This window comes from Larimichthys crocea, chromosome XII (assembly GCF_000972845.2).
Source record: "Larimichthys crocea isolate SSNF chromosome XII, L_crocea_2.0, whole genome shotgun sequence".
In the NCBI taxonomy this organism is placed as follows: domain Eukaryota; kingdom Metazoa; phylum Chordata; class Actinopteri; family Sciaenidae; genus Larimichthys; species Larimichthys crocea.
Genome location: NC_040022.1, coordinates 15,262,356 through 15,275,382, shown reverse-complemented (window position 1 = coordinate 15,275,382; position 13,027 = coordinate 15,262,356). Strand labels below are relative to the sequence as shown.

The 13,027-nt window shown below is 41.2% G+C and overlaps 1 protein-coding gene across 1 annotated transcript in view; it reads right to left on the bottom strand.

The window, feature by feature from the left end:
* Positions 1–5,354: 5,354 nt before the first annotated feature.
* ece2a (endothelin converting enzyme 2a) overlaps positions 5,355–13,027 on the bottom strand; it is a 68,184-nt gene continuing 60,511 nt past the window's right edge. Inside the window, exon 4 of the mRNA XM_010750887.3 lies at positions 5,355–6,027. Within this exon, the coding sequence (XP_010749189.2) occupies positions 5,737–6,027 (291 nt within the window). The 3' untranslated portion in view covers positions 5,355–5,736. The remainder of the gene's footprint in view (positions 6,028–13,027) is intronic.

The window sequence follows — 13,027 nt, the reverse complement described above, 5'->3', positions numbered from 1 at the left end:
GATGTAACCCTTTGGTCTTTGTGGCTCTTGTGTCCTCACCTTGCAGATGGGACGGGAGTGCAGGCCATACTGAGGTCAACACAGATGACATGCTGTAGATGCCTCGCTAATGGTCAGTCACCATGTAAAGACTGGATGAAAACAAAAAAAAAGCATGACAAATCACAAAACACCGTAAATAAAGTTCCATTGTACCGTTTCCTCTGAGGTTATCTCCCCAGCACAGCTAAGAGCATAGGTTCAAGCTGAGCGTGTGCAGTGAGGACAGAGAGCTTTGATCTGATTCTACTTTTGCCCCATCCTGAGTGGACGTCCATTATTATTCCTCCTCCAGTTACATAAGCCTCCATACAGTATATTATGCCATTATGCTGCCCCGAGGGAAATGAACAGATATACAGAGCTATTGAAAGTAACGGCGGTGCTTTCTCTTAGTCCTCACTACATCTAATGCAGAATGGATTTCCACTGACAAGGACAACGGGTGATTCCCCCATCCTATCTTCACTGGTCCAAAGCAACTGGATACATGAGGTGTAGGTTAAAGGAAATTCTAGTTTGGCTTTGGCCATAATTACTATCTGTCATGATAGTTATTAAGTTATACTTGAAAAGTAGTTTGTAGCGGTGGTCGGTAGCATAGTGGGTTAAGCGGCCGCCCCGTGTGTAGAGGCGTCAGTCCTTGCTGCAGCTGGCTCCGGTTCGAATCCCGCATCAGACGGCCATTTACTGCGTGTCATTCCCACTCTCTCTGCTTCCTGTCTATCTTCAGCTGTACTATCATAAAAGGCCAAAAAATAATCTTTAAAAAAAAGAAAAGTAGCTTGTATAGATGTGCAGCAACACTTCTACAAAGTCTGATGAGGCAATAAACAGTCACCTTGTCACAACTTCAGCTAGGCTTTAGTTGTTCATTTGTCTGTCTCCTGTTTTGCCACACTAACACTCATGTCGTTTCAGATTCTGCCACTCCCTCCTGCTCTGCATTACTTGCTGACTTCATTCACCTGGCCTACCCCACCCCCACACTCACCTGCTCCTCATCAGCTAATCAACCCCTCAGCATATAAACCGGTTCATTTCCCTCAGTTCTTTGGCAGATTGTAGTGTGTTTCCCTAGCTATCCACAAACTATCATCCTGATCTTGCCTGTTTGTGTTTTGACCTGCCTTTTTGGCCCTTTCCTTTTGCCTGCGGGTTACTACCTGGTTTGACTTCTGCTGGTGATTAAACTCTGTTTCCTTACCTGAACTGTTTTCTGTGTCGTGCTATTGGGTTCTTGCCTGCCGTTGTGTGACTCCTGACACACCTGAAGTAAAATATTAGAGTCTAATAAAAAAGTAAAAGTAAGTAAACACCATTATCTGTTGAAGAAAAATGTCTTTCATCTTCTATCTACTATCCTGTTAATCACCTCAGATTTATGAGGTTGGGAACTATTGATCTAAACATAAAATGGTGATAAAACTTCATTACACAAGAAATGTAGAGGTATTAATTTTACTGTTGGCCTTTGTTTCATAAGTTTGACAACCTGGTTGTTTCTTTAAAACCTGTATGATCACCTGGCTGTTTTTGTCCCTTGCTCCATTGGGCTTGTGGCCTTGGGCTTTTTTTATATTAATGTTAAATTAAATTCTGTTATTAAATTATTATATTATGGATAGAACAACACAACAAAAATAGGACCTTGGTTGTAAACCAGAATTTCACTTTGAGTGCAGCTGCAGTAAATAGGCAGTTCAATGCGGTACAAACACACTTGTGCTCTTGAACATGAACACAACACAAAACATACAATGTGGCAGATGAAACCTAGAGATGTTTGGTTAAAGCATGCAGTCGACCTTTTGACTCACATAAACACCCACCAAAGCACTCTGGGCCAATCGATGCAAACAGAGAGGGCAGGGTGGTGGTGGTGGTGAGAGGAGTGACTGAGTGAGAGAGTAAAAGAGAGACAGAAACACAGAGAGAAAGGCATTGAGCATGCAGTAGATTAGTGTTGCTGCTGTCCTTGGGCAACAGACCATGGAGGACAATTAGCAGCATGAGAGAAAATTCTGGCCCCGATATCTCACACACACATGAATACACAGCACTCTATATTAAATCATGGCCTCAGACACCTGGATGACTCAGGTAATCAGCGAAAGAAACAAAGAGCCGCATATAAGACGAGAGAAAATGATGACTAAACCTCTCCTGCATGAGGCCTGTGCCTGATGTGTAGTTATATAACTTAAGTCCAGTCAAGTTAAATCTCCCTGTCGGGGTCTCTGCCATTGCATGTCAGTCTTTATGACTAAAGGACATTCATTTTAATATATTCATATATTGACAGAGCAGAAATGGAAGTAAAACTAGTCCAGGTGAGGAAAGAAGTGGGAAAATAGCATGATGTATAGAGCAAGAAAACACTCCATGATGAGGGTTAGGGTTACCCAACCTCCATCCATCCATCCATCCATCCATCGAGTGTTGAATCCATCAAATGCTTTTATGTCCCAGTGCTGCAGTGGCACCCCTTAAGCCTCTATTGTCAATATCAAACCCACTGCCACTTACATAAGCACCCTCCTGTCATGCACCCTGCCAGGCCAGATCGGTGCCAGGCTATTTTTTTAAAGCCTCCTGTTAAGGTAGTCTGGGCATTGCACCCAATCATCACTATGGAAACCAGATAATAGCCAATGAGGTTTACCCAGAGACGATGCAAAAGTCTGGGGGTGAGATACAGAGTGGGTGAGACTAAGACCATCGCTGTCTGATAGTGTCGACATTTCAGTGTGTGTGTGTGTGTACGAAGAATATACAACACAGTAACAGTCAAAGAAGAGTTTGGTAATGTCACACTGTTCTTTAGTTAAGTTAGTTTAGAAAAAGTAGCCTGTGGTGAAACAATCTCACCACAAGGTGCATTTAGTTGTTGTTCTGGAGCTTTCAATCACATCACATGATACTTCCTCAGCAGGTGGAGTTATCATGGAACCCAAAGATCCGGAACAGCTTCTAAACAGCTAATAATGAAAACCTTGTAGCGATACTGTTTAGTCATCTGCTGTTTTCAAGCTCAAGAATGAACATTCAGTCTCTACTTTAAGCTAAGGGCTGCTACATGCATTGTTTGTCTATGGGGAGAGCAATGACGCCCAACTAGTCGAAGAGCTACCCTCGATGGTGTGCATGAAATCGCCACCAAGTGCTGTGCAGGTTCATATTTTAACTCTGACCTCTATTGCTGCTGATCTTTCAAAGAACAACCAATGACAGATGTATCTGACGTAGCATAACAACAACACATATAGGCAAGGAAGGCAGATAGCATTAAAAACACATCATGATCTCACCAGGAAAGGTAATCCATGGCGAAATGTCGGCGGTCAGATGGGGCAACTAAACTAAACTAAATCCAACGCTAGGTTTATGTATGCAGCTATGCCAGGTATACACAGTGATAATGGATGCATAGTCAGGACCACAAATGTTACCTCAGCAACAGTGATCCCATCATATTGTCACACAGAAAAGATTTGTTTCTGGTGACCACATTGAGCTTTGTCTCTGCAAGCATTGTGCCTTACGTCATGGTGAAATAAGAGCAAATCATGTGAACGCAGCTTAACTGTACACTAAAACCGTTGCTATGATTGTGCAATCGCAGCCCTGATAAGTGTAAGTAAGCACAGCAGTAATGTCAATCTTTTTTTATTTCCCCATATGCTGGAGAGGTTTGCACAGGACTGCAGTTATAACAATGTTCAGTATTTCAGAGTTCAGGACTCCTTGAATTTCACATGGTAGCTGCTGATGCTGATGCTTAAGTCGAAACAGTAACTAACAATCGAAAGCTCCAGAAAAGTTACTAAACAAACTACCATGTTACACAAGCAGAAAATCATGAAATGAAAGAGGAGCCATCTGAAAAATCACACACCTTTTTTTTTTCCTCCACCAAGTCTTAAAAATAGGCGGTAATTAGATCTCAGCAGAGAATTAAAAATAAATGATTTCTACTTTATCAATGTGGTCCCCCCCCTCCAGTCACCAGCCTTCCTGCCTGTCTGCACGCCTGGCACTCTCTCCCTTTCTGGTCTATATTTAAGCAGCAGAGAGAGAGAGAGAGAGAGCACAGGACCAGAGACTCATCTCATGTTTCCTCAACAAATAACATGCAGGGTGAGCTATTACTTGTATGTACATGCGTATGTGCCCACCCGCAGCGCCAGTATGTTTGACAGGTGTGTCAAACGCTGTGAATCTCTATTAGTAGCTTTTGTCTGGATTCTAAAGGACACGTGGGACAGATGCAGACAACCCCAACAGAGGTGGAGACTCTGACTGACATATTAATAGACTTTAACACTGACTTTACATGCATGCCGGTGCTGCTCTTACTGCTGTACTAGACATGCCAGTTTGCCTTGCAAATTGTGCAACACTGCCAGGCTTGTACTGCACTGCAGTTGAATCTTTCCGATATATGTGCAGAGAGAACAGTTAAGGACACTGGGATGTAAAATTGCTTTATAAAAGATAAAAGTTTCTATTATAAGCTCATGCTGATGATAGCCGCTTCAGAAAATGATGGCACAGACAGAAGAAGAAACATGATGAGTTATCGTTAACATCTCTATAAATCACTCCAGCAATCACAATTAAAGTGATTTTATAAACAATATAATCGTATAAAAACATATAAAAAACTATTGATGGAAATGTTCACGGAGATTTTATTGTAGCGTTTTACTGACAAACCATTCCTTTCAGTATCTTTGAAAATATTAAGCCATTGCAGCCAGTGCTGCTCCAAGCAGCCGATCAGAGCAACTGTTTCTGTGGTGTTGGGTGCCAGGGTCAACCCATAAACAACCGAGACTTGCCGATATCGTAAGAGTGATGCCGCTCTGTATTTTGTAATTTGAGGCTATACCTTTTCTGAATCTGTTGTACAATAATATTAAAAAAGGTATGCAGCGCGGAAAGTACGGTGAGCAGAAAACCTTCCCGCAAGGGAGAATTTCTGCTCCGTATGCACAAATGCGGCTCCATGAAAATGGGACTCCTTATGTGCTCGACCCTCGCTGGTTTGGAGGCAGTGATGTGGCTGATGTCTCCCCTCCTTTGATTGATCATCAAATATTTAGCTAGCTATAACAGAGTATTTGAGTGCGTACAGTAAACAAAAACAGTACCAACAAACACTATTAAAACGGGATCTCCAAAAGATGCAAGCCAGCCCCATGAAAATATTTTTCGCTCACTGTCAGTGATCAAACCAAAGATGACTTCTGATTTGCTGTTTGGTTTTTAAAATGACCAATAAAAGGAGCAGAGACACCAGCAACTGTTTATTCCATCCACACCTTTTGTTTTATTTATGTTTTGATACTTGATACAGTTTTGTTGGCTGGTGCTGACAATGTAATACAGGTAGTTTTCAAAGTTGTTATGTTTTATTTCTTTTATTTGGCACAACCACTTTGTCCTATGTCAGATGGTTTGGTACACAGAACCATCTATCACTAATCATTCCTCATAGATGACAGTATATGGACATCAATACCCAGATTAAAAATACACAATTAAAAACACATTGTAGTTATTTCTCACAAAACCATATAAAAACTGTCTTGTAAAAATAAATAAAATGGTAACAGAGGAAGGCTAAAAGTGAGTCCAGAAGTATCTCAGGGATAATGTATTCCTAAGACTCCTTTAGATAGTCCGGTTGTTTTACAAGTCAATATTAGACAGGAACTCCTCTTCTGGCTCATTTTGTGTTGTGGTGACCACGGTAGGTGGGGATTTGGTATCCTCTAGTAGCTTTTTCTCCAGAGCTGCATCCTCCGGGCTGAGCTCCTCCCCTTTGGTCATCACATACACATAATACTGAAAGCCTTCTCCATAAGTGTACTTCTTAATCGACCAGTTATACTCTGCGCGTGCGTATAAGCGCTTCCTGAAGAAAGGGTTGGCGAAGGTGATGGAGACAAATCGCCCTCCAGGCTTCAAGCAACGACTAATCTGGGAGAAGAAAGAGGAAAGAAAGAGTATTAGAAGACATTACCACCAAGACCCGCACCATTATAACTCACATTATCAATACTAGCAACCTCTACAGCTGCCATCATAGTGCCCTCTATTGTCACCAAGATCATTTATAACATGAAACATGAAAAGCTGACAATGCAACATAAAATACTCAATTGATAAATTACCATTAGCCATTTTTAATGTTCATATTTAATGTAAACATTTCTGGGAACACAGCTAACAACAGCTTACAACTTTGGTTTAATTTTGCTGATATTACTTAAATGGGTCCGACAAGCACAAGGAGTGAAATAATCATACAGGCTGTAAGCAAAGCTCCATCTTAGTTCAATTTATTTAGACTAAGACTAAACCGGGGGTTTGTTTAAAACCTCTACGTGTAAAATAAACTGAGCGTTCTGTTATTTTTTTTGCCCCATCTGTTGCTGATGTTACAATGACTTTGGTTAAGTACGTTATAAAGGTTTTCTTTAATGAAAGGAAGTATTGTAGAAGATGCAAACTTCTAAATTAATCTAAATCCATGTCTCTGTGATGCATTCTTGTTTGTTAGATACATTCTGCACGTTAATCAAATATCAAATTCTCTCAAACTGGCATCTCTCCAATCAGACGCATGCATGGCATCGGTGTAAGCCAGAGTAAACGCTAGGCACCGTGCTGGCTGCTCAGCGATGCGGTAAGATAACAAAATGTGACAGCACGAAAACTGTGAAGGCCCCTCCGTATGAATAATTTTTGCGCTGGGTCCATCAACACTCCAGTGCGTTGATCTTTCATGTTAGATACACGTGTGCATCACGACACAGTAAGATTCAGACGACTCAGGCAAACAAAAGTACACGCAAACAGAATATGAAAACCAACACAAGCACAAGCAGGCAGAGACACATTTACCCAAACTCAGGCAGTCAGAGAGTTTCTCCAGAGACAGAAATGTGTGTGTGGGAGTGAAGGGACAGAAGATGCAGAACACTGAGCAGCAAGCAACAAACTTTTTGTATAACTTACATGTAAACCAGGTCAACATATTGTCCTAATACACTGTTGGAGAATGATTGCAGAATGATTGCAGTTTGCATAAACTTACTAAAAAAGGTGGCAACTACTTCTCAGAGCTGTAGACTGCGGAGTCAAATCTGGTGACTTTAAACACTTTGCATGCAAGATTTGGTAGCCTAAATGTTGTATTTTAAAATCAACAATCAGCAATTTCTAATTGCTTTACGGATTAGCTATCTGTTCTTGGTGGCTAGCAGTAAAGGTAGCCTAACATTGCTACTATTTAGGTTCAGAAAATTAAAGCTGACTTGAGACTGGTCTGGAGTTGGGACTTAATATCACAGCCACAGCATGAGACTTAAAAAACAATTACTTTGTCCCACTATTACTAATTCTTGTACGATTGTGGAACATTAACAACCATTTAAAACTTTAGAGGTGAAACTGATTTAGGTTATAAAAAGCTACATCAAGCTGATAAAGATCTATGAGATACTGCTGAAAGCTCTGGAAATGAGCCTTGAATTAGGACTTTTGTTTGATTTGAAATGTTATATAAGTTATATAAGTAAGTATAATGAGCTATTTCATGATTCATGCCATGCACTGTAGATACAGTACATGGATGTTTAGTGACAAGCATCGTCTCTGTGGATGCCTCCATGCCTGGGCTTTGAAGCCAGAGCTCACGTGTGACTGTCTTGAAAGCCTGGGATGGTAATGTCATGCCGCCAGGATGGAGTAGTAGCGGTCTGTACAACAAGCCGTGGAGGAGCACAGTGCACCCCCCACCCTCGACTGTCCTGGGGTCTTTGGAGAGAAGAGTTGCTCCGAGACGAGCACGTGTACCCTGCTCTTCTCACATGATTCATCTCCACCAGCAAGCAGCCCGAACATGAATTATTCACTCTCCAATGTGACACGGAGGAAAAGCGAGAGGAAGGGTGGATGAGTCGTAAGATATGAGAGAAAATGAGTAATATAATGCACAGAGATGGGAGAGAAAATGGTTGTGTGATCTAGATTAGGAAGTACCTAAAGAATTTAGAGTTGAAGCCATAACTGTAATACAAAAATGGAGTGGATAGCTTGTTTGTTTTCACTGTGGTCCATGATCTTAACTGTTCCTCAACCAAATAATTTACTCTGTACATACAGAATCAACAAACTGTCCAAGGTTTCTACAATGTAAGATACATCATAGATAAGACAGATTTGGAGTTGTTGTAAGCGTATTGTTTTGTTTTTGACAGTGTTAGGCTAATAGTTACCATACCACAAATGTTTGTACTAAATCAGCCTAAACAAGTGTTGGACCTGTCCTGACACTGATGCTCTTATCTGACTCTGAGTAAGGCTACAATGATCAATTTTTGGGCGGTTAGGTAGCCTAAAAACAAACTGACAGGGATACAGCCACCACATTATCAGTGGCTTACACTGATTTACTCTCCATCTGGTTTCGTCTAAACCAAAAATGTGGGGACTGGATACTAACCACTAATCACTAACTCTATCTGTCTGTCATTCGGAGCTGTGCTGAGCTAACTCATTCAGCAGAACTGCAGAGATGGCTGTTAAATCTTGTTTTCTTGGTCATCAGGTATGTGTTAATCTATCAAATTTCGAAGTAAGAATGAAAAAGAGCACATCTTTCCCCTTAAATGTACTGTACATTATGACAGTTTACTCAGGAGGCTGATAAAGTACAGGTACAGTACAGGTGGAGCCCTCCGGAGGCTTTGGTGAGTGAGTAAACCAGAGTGGGAGTTAGCAAAGTGCATCATCCTGACTTCACCTCTTCATTATTCATGACATTGAGATGTATGGGTGCACCCTCTGTACCTGGGCAGTGTAACTCCAGAGCCTTATGTCACAGGTGATTGGAGGACTGACGTCATTGCAACCCAAGACGACACTGAACTATAGCAGAGAGCTCAGCTATAACCATGACCGCTTGACAGGTTAGCACTTTGGAGGGCAGCCTGCAAATTTTGTTATTTGTTCTAGGCCATTTTAAACAATAGTCACACATCACCACTTTTTTGTAGATACTTTCCTGACCTAGATTCTTACACTCAGCACGGGCAAGCATGTATGCATCCACAGGAAATCCTTATGAGGAGGAGGAGGATGCACTGAGTGCAATGAGTCATACACGTTCTGTATGTATTATAGCATACACACTACGACCACAGCTCTAGCACTATGTTGAATAGATCATCCACCCACACATCAGAGTGGTGGTATTATTATGATATATAAGGATCAACAGTGGCAGGTCTGTTTGGATGGGATGTTCATCTGCTCTGAATGCTGCAGACAAACAAGCATTTTATTTACAGAAAAGATAATCGGTGAGGTGGAAACGTATCTAAAAAAAAAAAAAAAAAAGCATAAAGTGTCTCATGTAGAGTCTCAACAGGTGGATGAAGGCTCACTGGCTGTTACACCCAAACACTGGAGTAGAGAAACAGCATCTCCAAAACACTGAGTCAGTTTCCCCTCCATCCACTCTCAGTCAGACATCTGTAAGCTGATCCTAAGTGGGCCACAGGGCTTCTCCAAGAGGACAGAGGAAACCACTCTGTTAGCGCCCATCTTCGCACACTCACACTCGATTCTTCAACATCCACACTCATGGTTGGTTCTTTCTCTCTCTCTCTTACACACACACACGCACGTGCACACACACACACACACACCATCATAGCCTCTCCTGAATTATTCAGTGTGGTGGCGGAAGCTTGTGTCTAAGTGACCTGACCTGTCTTGAGCTGCCTGCAACAAAGAGGTAATACGAGATCCGCAGTCAAGATCCCTGTGAGGAATTCCAGGTAACCCCGCTGGCATTTAACTGGGAACTAAACTTGAATCCCACTGGCCTATGGGGTTGTTTTCCTTTTTCACATGGCGTCCCAGTTATAGTTATAGAGCTTATCTGCATTGAACATCCTCACAAAATTTACTTAGATAGCAGAATATTTATGGGAATGATCAATGATGGACAGACGATGTATCCTAATGATTCTGGGGATCCCTCAGGAGGTAGAGCGGGTTGTCCAGTAATCAGATGGTTAGTGGTTCCATCCCTGACTCCTGCAGTAGTAGTAGTCACTGTAGTTCAAGAGGTAGAGTTCAATCCCCAATATTAGCAATCAAATGGTTGATGGTGGTTCGATCCCCAGCTCTTGTAGTAGTGACTGCAGCCGTGGCTCAGGAGGTAGCATGGGTTGTCCAGTAATTAGTTACTAGCGGAGACACCACAATCCACCGTTAAAAATTGCGTGCTAACACACTAAACAATAGTGGTGCTGCTGTTAGTATTTAGTTCAAAACACCAATGTACAAAATACAGCTTACCGATGACTGTAGTCTCTTAGTCGTGTTAAATTTGATTTATTGACAAACCAAACTGATGATGCAATATTACAACAAGCTGTAGCATTTTAGAGCTTAATTGCAGCTTAACAAACACCTCGTCTTCTAAATATTTCTTCATGTTTTTCATCTTTTTAGTGTACTGTCATCATGTTGTCTAGCCTTTTTGCGATTACCCTGTTAGGAATTAGTTTGCTTGGGAGCTGTGCCACTGTTGTATGTCACCTCTATGCGTCTGTGTGGTTGCCATATTGGTAAGATCAAGATCTGCTACTGAACAATACAATGTGAGAGATACGCAGACTTCAGTACAAAATGTTGGTTTGTTATAAAAGTGAGAAATGATTTTGGTTACTTGGACCTAAATCCAGTTACTGGGGGCAGATTTAATCAATCAATAAATAAGAAAATGTTCTAGATGAATAATGTTTAAATTGATAAGTTTGCACTAATCGCTCCATTCATTGTTTCCTATATAATAATAATAATGATAATAATGATAATAATAATAATAACAATAATAATAATAATGATAATAATAATAAGATCCAATAAAATTACAGTATTCTATGCATTTTAACTTAACAGACAATAGGTGCTTAACCATCTGTTGCCTAGTGGAGATCTCTAGTTTGAAATAAATTTGAAATATTAACTTTGTATATGTCAGTCTGAGTCACCGCCTGACCTTTTCGCATTAGTCAAAGAGAAGATAAGCTGTCGATCCAAAGAAAATGACATTTCATCTCCTCTGTAGCCTCTCTTTCTCCAGGTATGTGTCCTCAGTTTCTCCTATTCACTGCTTTGTCTTCTTGTCCTCACAGGCCTCCAAGAATACTCATCCTCTGTTATCTCTATTCTCTCCTCTCTGAGCTCTAGTTTGCCTCAAGATACTGTACACGAGATAACGGATTGTCTACGTTGGTCAGATGAGACAGAGTGGCAGGTGGTCATATCTTTTTCTGTGGTTACATAATTGGGAGTTCATCTGAGACTGAAATGGTATGTTCGTGGCTCTTGGCTACATCTGTAAATAAAAAAACAACAACTGTGCTGTAAAAGAATAAACAAGAGTGCTGTCATAAAAAACTATTTGTCATATTATTTGTATCTCTTTCTACCATTCTCTGACCATTACGTGATGCACAAAAATACCTTGTACTTCAACCTGAATTGAGTTTTATAAACTACAAAAACACACATTTTTTTATGGCACAGACGCTTAAAAGTGAAAAGCATAAATAAATAGTTGAGCTTCAAAGATGAGCTTGAACTGTATTTACTGTTGAAGACCATCAGATGAGGTTAAAAGCTAGAAGGTGGACTTATTAGTTATTAGGATTTTTCTGGTCAAGTAAGATAAAAGAAGTTGTGGTGATTCTCAGCTTTCTCATATTTCTTAATCTATTATCAGTCCATTCCTTTTTTAACCTTTAACCTTTAATCTACAAAAAAAAAAAAGGTGTAGCAGATTCATGCAGTCCAAATTACACTCAACTTGTCAAATATAAACTTCTACATTCTGTGACATAGAGCCATTGGACAAAAGTTTTACATGCACAACTGTGAGCAATGCAAAGTGAATCAAAGAAAAATTATGATATTGGTGTTAATAAAGCCTCTTTCTTGATCATCACTGTTCAAGCTATGACTGGTCAAGGTCCGATCTGTCGTCTGCTACGCCTCCCAGAAGACACTGATTGTTTGTTTGGAACCGATGATGGAGGCTTTAGTGTGAGGGCTGATTAGTGAGAACAGCAGTAGATCCACCATGTACATGTGTGTGTGTGTACACCCACCTCCCTGTGGGTGAGACAGAGCTGATCAGTAGGTATAGACAACAACAGAGTGTTATCTCCGGTCGGCAGACTTATACGAACCACAGCCTCCTGTCTCTTTTAGAGATAACGTACACAAACACAGACACAGAGCACACACACATACACATACACATACACACACTAAACATGCAGGAATGAACACGTACTTGAACTGGGGCAAAGAGAAATGCATGGACATGGTGCGCTTTTTATCTAGGTCATATTTCAGATCATATTTTATATTCTCTATCTTCTCTGTATAGGTCTGCAGGCCCCTCCCCGAAGGAATGTGCGTTTCAAATCAACTGCCTCTCTTCCTTTCCATTTCACCTCACCCGTAGCCTGCAGCCTAGCATGTGGATGGCAAAAACGTGTAAACGTCTTGATGAAAAAAAGAAACAAAGAGGGAGTGGGTGAGAGGAACATGGAGAAAAGGAGGGGTGGTTAGAGAATAAAGATGGGAGGGGAGGTAGAGGGGGTGAGAGAATGAGGTCTCAACGCCGGTTTCCTAACAAAGCAGATCTGCTCTTCTGCTCTTCCCTCCAGGGGTGCAACAGCCTGCTTGGTTTCCTTCATCCCTCCATCCCTGTTTTTGTCCTCCCTTTCTCTTCTTCTTTCTCCAAGCTCCTGTCTTCAAGAGCCAAATGTGCGAATGCTATAAGGCGCCATCTGCCCTGCAGATTTTGTGCAAGTATAAATTTGCCTGACCGAGTGGGCTGCTGCTGCTGCTGCCCAGGCAAGGTGTCTTCCTTGGGAACATGTTTTCA